General features: G+C 36.8%; 1 protein-coding gene across 6 annotated transcripts in view; it reads right to left on the reverse strand.

Annotated features, from left to right (window-relative positions):
- Positions 1-6,789: 6,789 nt before the first annotated feature.
- LOC307005102 (ecto-ADP-ribosyltransferase 5-like) overlaps positions 6,790-17,729 on the reverse strand; it is a 28,814-nt gene continuing 17,874 nt past the window's right edge. For 2 of the 6 annotated variants that reach the window (XM_079624910.1, XM_079624909.1), the window contains 2 exons: positions 8,013-8,091; positions 6,790-7,936 (listed from right to left, as the gene is read on the reverse strand). In XM_079624910.1, coding sequence (XP_079481036.1) covers positions 7,157-7,936; positions 8,013-8,063 — 831 coding nt within the window. In that variant the 5' untranslated portion in view covers positions 8,064-8,091 and the 3' untranslated portion in view covers positions 6,790-7,156. Of the gene's footprint in view, positions 7,937-8,012; positions 8,119-8,239; positions 8,282-8,335; positions 8,353-17,729 lie in introns of those variants that run through there. The other 4 variants (XM_079624912.1, XM_079624914.1, XM_079624913.1 and 1 more) reach the window with 4 other exon arrangements.

Below are 17,729 nucleotides of genomic sequence, written 5' to 3' on the forward strand. Positions count from 1 at the left end.
TTTATGCTGCTATTTGCACATGTCAAACTGAACAAAACACTTCTCCATTCTAATTTAATATCATTTTATCAGTTAATGAGCGTCGGTTGTCATTAAAAAAACAAAAACAAAACAAAACTACTTACCATCCCTTATATATCCAGTACTGTACAAAAGTCTTAGGCACATTAGTATTTTTATTTTTCATATACAAATAAATGGTTTAAGCTAGTTATTTACATCTTTTCTTTAGTGTGTCAATAGGAAATATCAGTTTATATTTCTTTTGCCATTAATTGTAATAATCCAGTGAGATTTTTCTCACAGTCTGAAGAGAGCCGATATTAGCTGACCTCACCATCATCAAGTCGATTTATGATTACAAGAAAGAAACAGAAAAAAAATGAGACGGACTAAATCCAGAACAACTACAGCAACGTCTCCAATAAGCTTGAAGCGGCATTATTTATTTATTTATGTAATTATTATTTTTAATTATTTATTCTGGTGGTAAATTGTTAGGAAAAGAAAGTCAAATCGTGAAAGAAAGAATAAATCAACTGAAATCCTTCCTGTGACGGAGAAAACAGAAGCCTACACTAACACACACACACACACACACACACACACACTATCACAGAAGCAGCACTTCAGACGCTGATTGATTATGTTGACTGTGATTGAATGTGTGTGTGAGAGCGTTTAAAAGCGTGTGTTGTGGAAGAGATAAACAAAGGGAAGATAATGAGTATTTTTCCTTCATGAAGTGAGAATATTGAAAGGGTTGTACACAACCTCGTGAATTATTCATAAGTCATAAAGACCCAAGCAGAAACCCCGCCCTCAAGCGGAAGTCAAACTCCAGAGTCAAATCATCGTGATTGGAGAGTAAATCAACTAGTCAATAGTGTGGCACTCATTACCATAGTTTATACTAAAACAAAACCAGTTACATTAATAATATTACAATAAAACAACAAACAAATAAAGATTTTCAGCAGGGTCGTGATAAAGGAGATAAAAAAAAAAAAAATCACACAGATTTACATCAACCAGTAAAAAACCAAAAAAGAACACCCTAGCAACCAACAACATCACCCTGGCAACCACAATCAACATGAAGCACCATGGCAGCAACTTCTGCAGTCAAAAAAACTCAGAATTTCTTCATAAAACGTAAAAATCTAGTTTCATATAATATCCTCCGCACAGATGGCCCAGTGAAATACAACATTCACGGTGTGCGAAACCATTTTAAATCAAACGCAATTGAATTCCAGCCGGTCTGTATGGCTATACGTCCCATAAAAGGACAGTCGAGCGAGGCTTTTATGCTCCTAATTAAAGGTCTGTAACAGTTTTACATTCAACACAATGGCTGGACAGGCTACCGGACCGGACCGCTGCTCATTTACCGCAAAAATTAATTACCTTTCCGTGTGAAAGAAAAAGAGGAAGCGGGGCGACATGCTCACCGAAGCATGGATTATCTATCCGATGTTCATCCTCCAACAATCACTTTACTGAGGAGGAGCCACTGATTGAAAAGAAAAGGCCAGCCGATCATTAAAGAACACATGACGGTCAATACCACTTATTCAGAGTAGAATGGAAATCAACGGTAAATGTGGCACAGTTTCACGCTAATCTCGCTACAAGTGCAGGGCTTGAGGAGGAGGCTTCTTTATGAACATGTCAGAAGCAGACGGGAGGAAAACAATGCAGCCTTCAAGAAGGAAATCCGTGAGACGTAATGAGCATTGAAGGCTGTTGTCTGTGCGACGCTCTTCTACACGGCTGTTTATTAAGATGTGACTCACACACACGCCGCGTCTCTGAATGGGTCCGGGAGTATTTGTCTGCCGCGTGAATAGCAGCGGGTCACCGTGAACGTGCGTGACATGTCAGGGCTTTCATTTGGGAAAATCTGAATGGAAAACGGAGGACGAGAGAAATGTAATACAGGTTTCTCGAGGTCACGGAGGACCTGCAAACATCAGGGAAAGGTGTAATGTTAAAAAGCCATGGACTTTTCTAACGCAAATGTATATTTATCTGGTTATGTGACGGTTCAGGAAGACAAATCTTGCGTTGAGACGCATTCAAAATCGAAGGATTTCTCGTTCACATCTAATTGCGCTTGAATGGTCGAATACACGCATGTAAACACAGCCGGTTATGTGTCAAGTGAAAGTAAGCGTTAGGTGTAAACCGGATGTGTATCAGTATAACGGATCAGTTTGGTCTTAAAGTGACAGCAGCCGAATAAACCTGCCGCTCTGTGTCATTAATGTGAATCAAACAAAAGAGAAAATAACTTGAATAACTTTTTTAAGCTTTAATAAGAATACATTTATATTTAATTCATACAGTGATGACTATGCAAAATTGTATTTTTACATTTGATTATTACTAATCTCAACTGAAAATTGTCCTATTGTTTGTAATTTGCTTAATTTTTCTTATGTTTAAAAATAGAAATGATGAAATCACAATGACTAGTGATATTGTCATGCACGGGATTGCAGGAAGGCAGACGATGATAAGAATATATTTCCAACACGAAGGTTTAACGGTAATAGTATAAATGATAGTAGAACAGACAGCAACACACACCGTACACAACGTAGTGCAGATGCATATCGTTATCTAGAAATAAAATTTCTCATATCATAAAATCAGAGTTTCTATTATCGCCCACCCCTGTATAATAGTTTAAATCTCTTGATACCAAGACTGGTATATAATGTAAATCATCCTCTGCAAGCTCTATTAAATATTTATGTAGAAATCATGAATGACTTCTGAGATCACATCTGGGAAAATGTGGGATTTAATATCTAATTTTACTTTGCAATCCAAGGCGGTTAGTTCTTATATCAAACCTTGAGTTAGGAACACTAAATACACACTAAAGTTTACTACACTTAGGCTACTTTGTTCATGAATCAAAAGTTTGGATATAACACAGATGAGTTTGGTAAAAGATTCTATCACACATATGTAAAAAAAAAGTTGAATGAGAATTTTATTTAAAAAAAAATACAAAAAAATTTTTTATATATCTATAATATCTTATTTTTAATGGACGATACTATGATGTAAAAATATATATATAAATATACACACACACATACAAAAATTACGTTATAGTATCGTCCATTAAAAATAATATATAATATATATTATAATTTTTTATTTGTATTTTTTTTTAAATAAAAATCTTTCTACTTTTTTTTTACATATGTGTGATAGAATCTTTCACCAACCTCATCTGTGTAGTTATATCCCAACTTTTGATATAATAGAATAGATATAATAGATATATAATGTGTGTATATATATATATATATATATATATATATATATATATATATATATATATATATATATATATTGACATTATAGTATATATATACCGATATACATACATATACATACATATATATATATATATACTTTTTTTTTTTTTTTTGCTCATTTAAAATTTCAACATTTATATTTAGTTTTTTTTACCATGATATTCTTAGAGGACCTTGAAGTTACATGTAGCCTAACTACCACACTAATATCAGTACCATGGTATATCAAAGTACCATGGTATTTCGACCTGATCAATGGAGCATCAATGGAAGCCATTCCTCCACAATGTAAAGAACAACAGTTTCTGTGGATGTAAATGTCAGGTGTGAAAATGTGTATCTCAACACGGTTTCTCGTACACAAGAACAAACACCATCAGAGGAGAAACTGTCTCTCACTGATTCTGGAGACTGACAGGATCCGTGCGAGCCGTCAGCGTCAGGGCACCTGTTTGAAAATGACCTCATTTCCTATCGGCGTGGGGGGGGGGGGGGGGGGAGTAGGGGGGGGCTTTCTTCAGCCACTGTTCCTGTAAAGCGTGGACGTGTGGTGAGAGATATGAATTACTCAACAGTCCCGGCTGAATACCTTTCTTTCATGTGTTTCGGTGCTGATTTGTGCTTTTCCTGAAGCGAGAGAGAGAGAGAGAGAGAGAGAGAGAGAGAGAGAGAGAGAGAGACGAGAGAGAGAGAGAGAGAGAGAGAGAGAGAGAGAGAGAGAGAGAGAGAGAGAGAGAGAGATGCCTGTTTTTCTGTATCATGAATGAAACACCTACACACACAGACAAACACACACACACACACACACAAAAAGTCTGTCAGTGGAGCTGAAGAAACAGGCTTCCCACAGGTCACTGGTGTGTGTGTGTGTGTGTGTGTGTGTGTGTGTGTGTGTGTGTGTGTGTGTGTGTGTGTGTGTGTGTGTGTGTGTGTGTGTGTGTGTGTGTGTGTGTGTGTGTGTGTGTGTGTATGTATGAAACGACAGCAGAGACTGTGATCATTCATTAGCACTGCACCGCGTGAGCACAAAAGACATCAGGAAAAACTAGACTCTTACATTTCCGGAAGAACATCTGAGTGGTGCTTGACACTGGATAATATGCCATGGGTGATTTTCCATCGATTTAACACTCGGATGATGATGATATAACTAACTTGAATACATAACCTGCCCACAAATACACATGATGCATCTCAGTCTTTGTTTGTGGGTCTTAAAGGTTTTAAAAATACATACGAAAGTAATTCAGCATCTTTATAAACTTACAATCTGCCTTTAACGGTCACTTATCACAAATTAATATATGCTCATCATTTTACCATTAAAAAAACATATGCACAAAAAAAGTACCAAAAATCACTGTTAAAAATACGTTTATTTTTTTTGTACATGTACCATGATATTTTTATCACTATTCTTAGCCATGAGCAATAGTAAATTGCAGTTGCCTTAAAAAAACACCCTTAAAAGCTACAAACATGAGCCTTCATTGGTATATATTTTGTATCATGTCTCAAAACTCTAGAATTTCCACCTGTTTCAACTTCAGTTCAGTTTATTTCTGACTTTTATAGCACTACAAAATTTGTTTAAACGTAAAGAATAACATTATTATTATTACTATTATTATTATTGGTGCACTGAGGGGAGAAGGAGTTGTGGACACATGACCTGACTTGAGGGTTGAAGTTGCCTTTTCTATCACTTAAAATGTGTGTGTGATGTTTTCTATCACTTATAATGTGTGTGTGATGTTTTCTATCACTTATAATGTGTGTGTGATGTTTTAAACAGCTGGATTGTGATATTGATGCATTCAGCTCAAATAAACTGTTGAGCTCATCATAATGGAGAACTTGTGAACATCTTTACAAGTTGTATTTTCAGCTGTTTTGACTCTATGAAAGTTGCAGTAAGAAGACATATTCTGAAGTGAACAAAAGAAATATGAATGAAATTATTCACGGTTCCATCCTCCAACAACCCTGTCAATGCCGGTCTCATCTCCACTGTCTCTATCTCATAGAGAAGGCCTTAAAAATAATATTTAAAAAGTTGCATAAGATCACGAATTTCCTGCTAAGCATATAAACACTCTGGTTAGAGGTCTTCAGCCGTGCTCCTGGGGACAGGGTTAGTGTTTAACTCCGGGTTAGTTTTTGAAAAAAGGTTGCCAACCAGCGCCAGCATTTTTTATAATTTTCACAAAAGTTTCATGAACATATCAAAAGAAAGAAGTCACTCCGTTTAAAAAAAAAAAAAATCTTAATTTTTCTTCAAAGCTTCATGCATTCTTTTTTTTTATCAACACTTGATTGTGGGTAAGTTTCATTAAAAAAAGCAACATTTTGAGCAAAAAGCTGAGAAAATCAAGTTTTTGTCAAAGACTACATCCAGATCATTCTTATTTGTTATTATCTGTAGACTGCTTTTAATTGTACAGCCCTTTGGTCTACATTGTAGTGAAACGGGCTCTATAAATAAACTAGACTTGAGACTTGATATCAGATTCAGAAGGTTGATCAAAACACAGATGAAGTAGATCGAGTTCATCAACACCCCTAAAGCTTCACAGTCCTACGGCTCGTCCTGGGTCGACATTTCATTCAGTAACTTTAGGCTTTGTAGCTACTTTTTTGTAGCTTAAGCTGACTGTTCTTTTAACACAGAACAGTTTATTTGTTTATATTTAATACAAATATTTTAATTCATATTTAATATCAAGGTAACATGTTAATTCATGCTAAAACATGTTAATTCATGCTAAAACATGTTAAATTTTGCTAGCAACATGCTAATTCATGCTAACAAAATGCTACATCATGCTAGCAACACGTTAATTTATGTTAACAAAATGTTAATCCATGCTAGCAGCATGCTAAAACCTGCTAACATGTTAACTCATGTCAGCAATATGCTAATTCATGTTAGCAACGTGTTGGAACATGTTAAAACATGTTAATTCGTGTAAGCAACCTGTTAAAACATGCTAGCTAAACATGCTAAATCATGCTAGCAATGTGTTAAAACATGTTAATTCATGCTAACAATGTCTTTCTTTCTCTTTCCAATTCGCTAATTTTGAAGCTTATAAAAGTTTTTTTTTTTTTTTTTTCATACGGCTTTGTCAAGTCAACATCAAAGTTTGTCCCAATTAACTTTACTCATCTAGTTCTTACTCTAGTTATTCACTTAACAAAATTAATTTTATACATAATTTACTTTACTTTTACAGAAAAATATTTAAAAAATGTAAAATATATAACTATATAGGTTAGAGATTATCCACCTCAAGCTTTCATCACAGGATAATGTTGTGAAGCATAATTTTCCAAAATTTTTCCAGTTGGAAAAGTTCCCAGTTGATAATTTTATGCATGGTCCCACCATAACATGCAATCACAAAATGTTTTGTTTATCAAAGAGAAATATGAGAGAAATGAAGATGCTTTGAGAGATTTATTTAGCTGACCGAAGTTTAATCTGAATCTTAACATATACATAATAATAATAATAATAATACAGCACTCTAATTTTCTGATGTTTACCTTGTGAAATCGTACAATCAGACAAATGCCATGATTCAATAAAACAAGACAATCAATGTTCAATAACAACAAGAAACATGCAGTAAACAGATTAAAGCTGGTTAACAAATGACAAAATAATGTTAAAATTAGTCAATTTTGAAGAACGCATCTTGATTTCCACTGTTGGATGCTAACTTGTTTTTTTTCAGAGCCTTTCGAGATGTTTATCCAGAGATTATATTTGGTAACAAAAAAGCGGATATACATAACTGTATTGTGTAAATTCAAAGCACGTTGTTCAGCGCATAGTACTTTGTTTTGGTCTTGGATGGTTTCTTGAATAGAGCACAGTCTAGGTCACTTTTTAGTTCTACAGTGCTATTCAAAGTGAACACAGTTTCACACCAGAGATCTTTCTGCTCAGCTCTTGTCTTGACAGCAGTGACTTTAAACATCTCATATGGAGGAATCAGCACCTCTTTCTCCCTAAGCTTAGAATATTGTGTCACATCAGCACCTTTACAAGTTTGGATTACAAAACAAGATTTATTTCCAAAATCTCGTGCTACTTTTTGATCACGAGAGGAGGATGTAAATGAGCCAAAACGAATCATTGTGTTCGTAACATTCTTAGCAAACTCAACTGTAGTGCCGCGAAAAGTTGTATTGCACTTGTTATCTTTGTTTGTTTGTTTGGTTAAATTGTTCAGAATCTGTATTGCATCCGTCAACAAAAAGTAAAGTGAATACCATTTGTATGTATTTTGTTTGTACTTGTTTTTATCATGACGAGTGTCATTATTGAACTGCTTATATACAATAGCATCAGTGTACACATAAATGGCGATTGAATGATTCCTTGTCAAAAAATTTGGGGGGGTCTTGGCAAATTCTTCCCCTTTTGTCCAAGCCGTTTTAAAAAGCGAATTATTGAGTTCCTTCTTTAGAAGTTGTGTCTTCACCAGGTCTGCCATTTCCCCTCTACATTTGAGATATTGGTCATCCACAGAATTCAGTGCCATATCCAATGGAAATATCTTTCCATCAACAGCAGCGCTGTGATCCTGCAGCAACATGAATCATAATGATCACATCATCAGTATTAATGGCTGTAATATTCATACTAGAACACAAGCTTACCTGTCCTAGAGCAGCTAAAATGAGAAGAAGAGCTTCAATGATCAGCAGCATCTTGATTCAGTCAAATCCCTCAGATGATCTAGTAGATAGTGAAGAAGAACAAATGCTGAAAGACAACAAGAAACACAACAGTTTCATAAATACTAAATATATATATATATATATATCACTTCAATGGGAGTGTGCATATATTTGTACAATGACCTTGACTTTACACCCAAACTTACCTGAAAATACTGTTGTCTGGTTTTGTCAAATTCAATTTTTTTTTTTTTCAGGAGCTCAATGACAAGAGGAGAAGATCAGAAAAGTCGGTCACTCACAGTCAGACGACAACGACTCTTCAAACAAACAGATGAGGTGGTCGAAGTTGCTTTTTATATTGCTGTGTGTGTGTGTGTGTGTGTGTGTGTGTGTGTGTGTGTGTGTGTGTGTGTGTGTGTGTGTGTGTGTGTGTGTGTGTGTGTGTGTGTGTGTGTGTGTGTGTGTGTGTGTGTGTGTGTGTGTGTGTGTTTAACAGCTAAAGTGTGATCTTGCTGCGTTCAGCTCAACTAAACTGTTGAGCTCATCATAACGCAAGACTTGTGATACGTGTGGTTTCACAGTGGACCAAGGTTAAAAAAAAACGTTAACGCCTAAGTTGTTCTTCGAGAAGTTCTGACTCTATGAAAGTTGCAGTTGGAAGACATTCTGAATAAAATAAAATAAAATAAATATAAAATATTATTTTCCCGGTTCCATCCTCCAAAATATTTTCCTCTGTCAATTCCTGTCTCATCTCCACTGTCTCTATCTCATAAAAAAAATGCCTGACAAATAATATTTTAAAAAGTTGTATAAGGCCCACATCTGGCACTTGTGGAATGAGGATCTGGCCCACATGCAGCGTGGAATGACGGCACTTGAGTGGACCGCTCCTGTTTGCCAGATCTGGGCCACAAGCAGAGACCATAGCAATGCCACATGTCAGCCAAGAGCAAATAAATAAACCAGAACAGGACCTTATCTGAGCCACAGAGTGTGTGTATATTAAATATGGAGTTATTTCAGCCTTAATAAAGCCTGTTAACAAGTAGAATCACTGAAGGAAAGAAGAGAACAGAAAAAGAGACGAGCAGAAACACAAGAACTACAACTGACTTCAGACACAGCCTTAGATGAAATCCACGGAAGAGAAAAGAAGACATTAAATCTGTGAAGATCTCAGCAGAGGAGGAATAAACAACTCCACAAACAGCATTACCAGCTTCACTTATTACTAACCAGACTGACTTTATTTCTTAACAGAGGTTTAACTCTGTGTTTCATTTGAAGTCACCATAACAGTGATTAGTGTTCTACTGGATGAGTCTTTAAATTTTGAGAAACAAATTTCCTCTGTAATAAGCTCTAGCTTTTATCAACTTCGTCTGTTGTCAAAAGTCAAACCCTTCCTCAATCCTAAATCTCTTGAGATGGCTGTTCATGCTTTAATCACCACACGTGTAGATTACTGCAATTCACTTTATTGCGGTATCTCGAAAACTCAAACTGCTCGACTTCAATTGGTGCAAAATGCCGCCGCAAGATTCCTCTCAAATAGTCGGAAAAGTGACCATATCACCCCAATTCTGAGGTCTCTTCATTGGTTGCCCATTAATCTCCGAATTGATTTTAAAATCCTTTTATTTGTGTACAAATCTCTATGCAACCAAGCACCGAGCTACCTGTCTGAACTGCTACAACCATATACCCCGTCAAGAAGTCTGAGATCAAGTGACAAGAATCTGTTATTAGTCCCGCACTCCAGACTAAAACGCAGAGGGGATCGAGCATTTTCTGTGGCTGGGTCTCGGCTGTGGAATAATTTGCCCTTAGAAGTCAGGATAGCCCCTTCCGTGATCTCTTTTAAGTCACTTTTAAAAATGCACTTGTTTTCTTTGGCCTATAAATAAGGCTGTTTTATTTTTTATTTTCTCCTTCGAGTACGATGCGGTATTTTCTATTTATCTAAGTCTGATACTGCCATTTCTGCTTATTATTGATGAGTCTGACACTGTTTTGCGACTCCTGTTTAAGGCTGCTCTTAGCTTGATGTACTTATGTTGTTTTGCTGTTACGCATGGTATTATTGCCTTTTAATTTTTGTAGTTCTGTAAAGCACTTTGGTCAGTCGGTGGCTGTTATAAAATGTGCTATATAAATAAAATGAACTTGAACTTGAACTAGTGTTTCCATTAGTTGAGCTCTTAACTCTTATTATATCTTTTATCGATTTGGCCGCTGCGACAGTGCGATTGTCAAACACATTTGCAGTAGCAAAGAAAGCTAAAGTAAAACGAGATCAGGTGATGACGGTTAGCTGTTGATGGTTTTATAATCATCATGAAATAACCTGTTTTACTGATGTCTTTGGAATCTCCAAGTCAAGCAATGCAGGTGTATGACATTAATTTTGTCTTTATGCACTTTCTGTCCATTAAGCTCAAGATACAGCGGTGCCTTTGTGTCAGTAGTATTTAGTCAAACTCCAAAAACGTCTCGTTTTGATATTGCGGGATCTGTGACGTCACACGGGCAAATACATTAGCATGACCGCCTCAAGAGCAAGACATTGACGAATAGTTTAACAGCAACGCATCACAGGCCCCACCCACTGGAGTTCAGATGCTTAACCGCTGACATTTGCCTACACTGGATGTGAGCATCGCGTCAAAAACAAATAAACCCATTATAATCACTGACGCTGTCTACACTGGATACAGTATACAGATATGTGTTCAATTTCTGCTTCTGCAAGAACCAATGAGGTTCATTCTCATGTGTTACGCAGCACATTTGAGCTTCAGCAAGAAACAATGAGGCTCTTACATCTCACTGATGTAACGTCTCCGTTCCCTCGGAGGACAAGGGTTACAATAGTAACCTAGACGTTTATTATATAAAGCGATCGTGTCTCTTCAAAGAATTTGGACTAAAGCGCGCAATTCATATAGATTATATTTACGATCTCTTTATGAACTATTTAAAGCCTGAATGTGTCAGTTGCATAGCTGTCAATGGGGGGACAGAAAGCTCTCATGTTTCCTCAAAAAGATCTTCAATTGTGTTCCGAAGATGAATCAAGTTCTACTGTGATCTCAAAATGAATACCTAGAATATCAAAATCAACTGCATTAGGTAGATCCTTCTCCTATTTAGCTCCCAAACTTTGGAACAGTCTTCATAACATTGTCCGGGAAGCAGACACACTCTGTCAATTTAAATCTGGACTAAAAACGCATCTCTTTTACATGAAATTAATATAGAACATTATACATTTATATTATTCAAATCAGTTAAATAATTATTAGGCTGCATAGATTAGGTCAGCCAAAACCGGCGACACTTCCTATAACACCTGATGTACTCGTTACATAATAAGAAGAATGGCATCTACGATTATGTTAGTCTTTCTGTTTATTCCGAGGTTTACTGTCAGCCGGATCTGGGCCGTATCCAGATCAGAAGGTGGATCTGCGTCTGGACTGAGTCTGGTTTCTCCCAACACTCTTAGAAGAAAAGGTTCTATATAGAACCTTAAAAGGTTCTAGAGGCGCTACGTATTTGGAAGCCCTAAAAGGTTCTACACTCTTAGAAAAAAAGGGTTCATTGGGGTTCTATATAGAACCATAGGGTTCTTTACTCAACTCCAAAGAACCTTTTATGCTAAAAAGGTTATATAAATGACAAGAAAGAACCCTTTTGGTTCTTAAAAACCCTTAAAAGGGTTCTGTATATAGAACCTTTTAGGGGTTCCAAATACGAAGCGCCTATAGAACCTTTTAAGGTTCTAGAACCTTTTCTTCTAAGAGTGAAGGTTTTTTCTCCGTTTTTTCACTGATGGAGTTTTTGTTCCTTGCCACTGTTGCCTTTGCTTTTGGCTTGCTTGGGGACATTTAATATTCAACAATATTATTGATCTGTCTTACTTAAGGTGGACGATGATGCAATTTTCTTCCAGAAATAAACTTTGTTGTATTATTTTCATGTTTTCACTGTGAAGCTGCTTTGATACAATCTGTATTGTAAAAAGCGCTATATAAATAAAGGTGACTTGACTTGACTTAAAGGTCTTATCAGGTTTGGATCGACATTACTGGTGTGCATCTTGAGACAAAACAATGGGACTGACATGCCAGTGCAAGTTGCTTTCAGATAAAACAGCTCAAACATGCTTTTTAGTCTGGGACTATAGCTTAAAGGCCGTGTTGCAGGTTAAATTTTTCAACGAATTTGTGCAATTTGCTTGTTGGTAATGAACATTTAAACTGTTTACAATTGTGTTTTATGTTGTTGGGTATCACAAAACGGAATATAATATGAAAAAGTAGGTACTATCTTACAGCGCCAACGATTCTCCTTTCCGCCACAATGCATTCCATGACGTCACCTTGGGGAGAGAGTTTACCAAAGCCCGCCTTGAGAGCGCTGAGAGTGACTAGAGAGACGAGTAGTGGACGAGAGTATATTCAGATAGCGCAGATTATAGAACATGATCATGGTCTATACAACACATCTATAGTCACCTATAACTGTTTAAGTTGGTTCATAAGACTTCGTGAAAAAAGTAAACAAACAATTAACATAGGCTACTCGTGCGTGCTGGCTTGAAGGGGACCATGATCCTGCCTGAGATGTGTGTATGCTACTTCAGCACAAACGGATTCAGGCAGCATGCATTCAGCATTCAGTCACATCTGGTCGCGGGGTGAGTTCCTCGACTTACTGCCCTAGTACAGCACAAGCTTTCCAGCGCAGTTTCCACGGGACGGCACCGCCCGCGCGAGCACCTGCCAAACACCGCGACAGACGCGCGGCGGCTACGTTTGCAACAACATTTTCACCGGAGGAAGAGAAACGCTTAGAAACGCCCATATAGCTACCACGAAGCCTTCTATTTATAGATGACAAAGACAAAGTTTACCAGTACTATGACAAAGGCTACCGGTAACGTTACTTATCTGAACTAACGTCATGATTACTGCCACTATAAAGAAAACGTTTATTTTTCACTCGGTGCTATTCAATGACAGTAAAAAAAAATATGTGTCGTTATCTCATTGCTGCGTTGCTAAATGATAGCAACTCACCAGGACACTTCACCAACTCTCCACTCATTCTCCTCGGACCATGCAGTTCATCGGCTTTGACGGCCATCAGGCTAGCTTTCCTCCACTTCTCCCCAACGTGACGTCATCACCGAATTGCGTGAAAAAACCCGTTAATACCAAAAACGTAAAAAACTGGTATTTAAGACAATTTTTGAGACATTTTAAAAATGATATACATATCTTGAGTGATTTATGTACCCATTAATCGACAGTGGTGGTTAACCTGCAACATGGCCTTTAAGTCTTGTCTGTGAAACCGGGAGAAAGATTACTAGGTCGATCACAAAAGGATTTAGCATATTCGAGGTTCATTGGCATAAAACGTTTAAAAACCTGCAAGCTGTTGAGCAGTGAAAAAGACAAAATACTTATGTTCAAAACATCCTTATCGAAATTGAAATGTGTTACGATGGAGCAAATTTTCATTCTCAGATATTTAGCTTGCTGTGAGGAATCTATATATAGCTGTGGTGTGATGTTGATGCATCCAGCTCATGTTTTGTTTGAAAGTGTTCAGCTCATCTGAAAATGCAACACTTCTGAAGGCCTGGAGTGTTTTGTGGTTTCACAAACACAAGCACAAATTATTCCTGTCTATCAATACAGTCTATCAGTCAACAATGAAAGTTTGTGTAACGAGACAAGAATTGTTTTTGTTTTTTTTTAAGTAGCATTAGTGAATTAGCCTGTATTAGTGTATGTTACCATGCTAAAAAGAGTTCTGACTTTTAGTTCTGAAAGTTACAGTTAAACAAAATTGGCTCTAGATCTGATGAACAGATGCTGAAAGATAACTATAAACACAACAGCGTCTCACAAATACTAAATAAATGACTCTAGTAATGTGCATAGAGGCGCGGTACGGTGACTCTTTCTCTTTCTGTGTGGAGTTTGCAGGATCTCCGCGTGTCAGCGTGGGTTTCCCCCACAGTACAAAGACATTCAGGTTGGGTGCACTGGATATGACAAATTATCATAGAGTGTAAATGCGTGTCAGGACGGGCATCTGATGTAAAAAAAAGAGAGAGAGAGTAGCAATGTGCATAGTATTACACAATAAACTTCACCTTGTACTTTGCCTCCTAAATATGTTGTCTTTTTTTGTGTAAAATTCTGTTGTTATTTTTTTATGTTTTCAGGAGCTCAGGAGCAACTACGAGAGAAGAAGATCAGAAAAGTAATTTGTTTACAGCCAGACGACAACAACTCAAACTAAGATGTGGAGGTTGAGGTTAAAACGAATGCGCGCGCCCGTGTGCGTGTGTCTGTGTCTGTGTGTGTGTGTGTGTGTGTGTGTGTGTGTGTGTGTGTGTGTGTGTGCGTGCGTGCGTGCGTGCGTGCGTGCGTGCGTGCGTGCGTGCGTGCGTGCGTGCGCGTGTGTGTGTGTTTTCTGAGGTATAACAGCTGAAGTGGGATCTTGATGGATTCAGCCCAACTAAAAGGTCTATGGTTTCTCACTGGACAAACTGAGTTCCTGGCTAAAACGTAAAACCATAAATAAAAAAAGTGTTTTACTCCATATCAGTTGTACTTTGAGCAGTTCTGACTCTATGAACAGATGCAATCATAACTAACAAAATGATGTTCTAACAATGTTTTTTTAAATATGATACACTTTGACCAGTGGGTGGTGCAGTAACCAAAGGACAACTAAATTATATACACTGTTAGACCTTACCGGTTTTTTTTTTTACAGTAACTGTTAATTGTACAGTTCTTTACGTATTTTACTGTAATATACAGTTTTTTACTGTAAAATGCGCTAAATTAAAACTCGAGTTAAAACTAATTTCACTTGCAGAAACCGACTGCCTTAAATTGACAAACTGTCATTTAAATGTATTAACTAAAATGTGTAATGCATTAATAATGTGAGAAAAGAGTTAAAAACTTTCATTAGAAACCACTAAAAAACTTAAGTACAAAAAAAGATTTCCACTTGACCAGCAATGACTCAATCACCGCCTGTTAAATAAAGCAACATGCAGCGTATCATCGATGTTTCTAGATCTTCTGCTGGACTGAAGCACAGGCTCTACTCTTCAGCACAATGGTGACCCAAAAAACTACATTTTACAGTAAACTACTGGCAACAGTGTTGCCAGTATAAACCTGTTTTATAACTTACAGTTTATTACTGTTTAAATACTTTTCGTGGGTGTGTCTTTTTATCTTACACTGTTAACCCTTTCAACCCCACAGGAACATCCACACTACAAAGAGTAAAAAGTAACATTGACGCAGTGTTGTGTGAGATAATTAAGTGAATATGTAAGTGATTGTTGAGCATTAGTGATGAACACCTGCTGTTAACAAGCAGAATCACTGAAGGAAAGAGGAACACAAGAACAGAAAATAGAGAAACACAAGAACTACAACTGACTTCCAGCCATAACACATTATTACACGTATTATTAACCAGTTTGACTTTATTTCTGTCATCCATCTACAGAAGTAGTTATTGAGATGTTTAATTGAAAATGTTTGATTTGAAGTTACCATTATAGAGATCAGTGTTTGCTTTAGTTGGGTTGCTGATGCCAACACATTATTTTTCTCTTGCTGCTTGAGCTGTGTTTTTGCAAATCACACTTGTGCACACACACGCAGTTTGTGAATGATTGCGGTTATATTCACTATCATGACAAAATCAAGATATAGCATTCACTAAAAAGTTAATTCTCACTCATTCTGAGTTTAATTGTCAATTAAAAGTGTTACCACCACTGTAAAAATTCATGTATATTACTGTTTTAATGGAAAATGGTATAATATTGTAAGAATTTGGGCTTTTTCTACAGTAAGGGTTAACAGTGTATTAAAATGACTTTGAAATTGGCAAAATTATTTTGATGACAAAGTATTGAGGAAACATGACTTATGATCATAGCATTTTTGCAGTTGGTTTCATCACAAAAAAAGAAACACAAGGAGTTTTTTTTCCTACAAATCAGAATTCTGTTTAAATTGCACAATTCACATAGTTGAGTGTGTGTGTGTGTGTGTGTGTGTGTGTGTGTGTGTGTGTGTGTGTGTGTGTGTGTGTGTGTGTGTGTGTGTGTGTTCTGTTTAAATTCCACAATTCTGACTTTTCTCCCCTCAGAATTCTCTTTTTTTTTCACAGAATAAAAAATAAAAAGGTAACTGCGACTCACAAATCGGACTTTTTTTGCCATAATTTATATCTTAAAATGAAAGTTTAGAAAAAAGTATTGTGAGATATGAATATGGTCAGTATGGTAATCTCCACTGACACAGATTTATCAATCATATTTTACTTGAAGTGGAAATGGTATTTCACTTTTTTTTTTTTACATTCCACAGTAAAAGGCGTCTAGCGACTTCATCTTTTACACACTTGATGCTATTTTCTGACAACTGTAACCCACTTTCACAGAGTTATTTTTACTCTCCTCCGTTTTAAAGGAAAACCTCCATCTCTCTTCACTCATCTTCACACTTCACTTCACCACATGATTGTTGTTTGGTTGCATTATGTTTCCAGCGAGGAGCAAAAACACAGTAATTTATGCATGAACAAGGGTTTGATGTAACCAGGATAAGACATGATACTGTACAGCACAGCTCGGGTCTTAAACGCGGGATCTCTTTCATGTCTCGCACTGTAAAGTGAAGCCTCGTGTTGTACATCCGCAGCTCAGATTAAGTGCACTGGCCTGTTTTATGCCTGGCTGATATCAAACCTGTCGGGCTTCCCGGACGGAAATAGAAATGGGCAAAGCTGTGATATCTGTGCGGTAAAGCGCAGAGGAATGAATCGAGCACTGAGTTCGGATTAGCGGGACTGAATGAGTCTGAGGAATTATGGAGAACGACTACAGCCAATCCAAAACCACTTTACATTACAGGACATATTATTCACCATGAGCTGTGAATATTTAAGGTTTCTTGGATGATGATGATTATTATTACTATTATTATTATCAGGGATCCACAAACATGACGATCCCCTTTCCTAGAATATAAAATCAATATTTTTTGTATATATAAAGACTCATTGGTAACACTTTAGTTTACAGTGTCCTTGTTACATTTGTTGCATGTACTCACTTCATTAAATGATTAGTTCTGTCTATTTTATAGTATATCTTTTTCTACCCAATTTTCAAGAAATGTTAAATTCAAATGAATTTATACAGCACTTTTATAATAATAAATATTTAATTGTAATAATAAATAATAAAACAAATAATCAAATAACATATGTGTGTGAGTGCCAGAGGTTAGTTGAGAGAGAGAGAGAGTGAGTGAGTGAGTGAGTGTGTGAGTGTGTGAGTGTGTGAGTGAGTGAGTGAGTGAGTGTGTGTGTGTGTGAGTGAGTGAGTGAGTGAGTGAGTGAGTGAGTGAGTGATTGTGTGTGTAAGTGAGAGAGTGAGTGTGTGAGTGTGTGAGTGAGTGAGTGGGTGAGTGTGTGTGTGTGTGAGTGAGTGAGTGAGTGAGTGAGTGAGTGAGTGATTGTGTGTGTAAGTGAGTGAGAGAGTGAGTGTGTGAGTGTGTGAGTGAGTGAGTGTGTGAGTGAGTGAGTGTGTGTGTGAGAGAGAGAGTGAGTGAGTGAGTGAGTGTG

The sequence above is a fragment of the Phoxinus phoxinus genome (assembly GCF_949152265.1).
Source record: "Phoxinus phoxinus genome assembly, chromosome: 1".
Taxonomy (NCBI): Eukaryota; Metazoa; Chordata; class Actinopteri; order Cypriniformes; family Leuciscidae; genus Phoxinus; species Phoxinus phoxinus.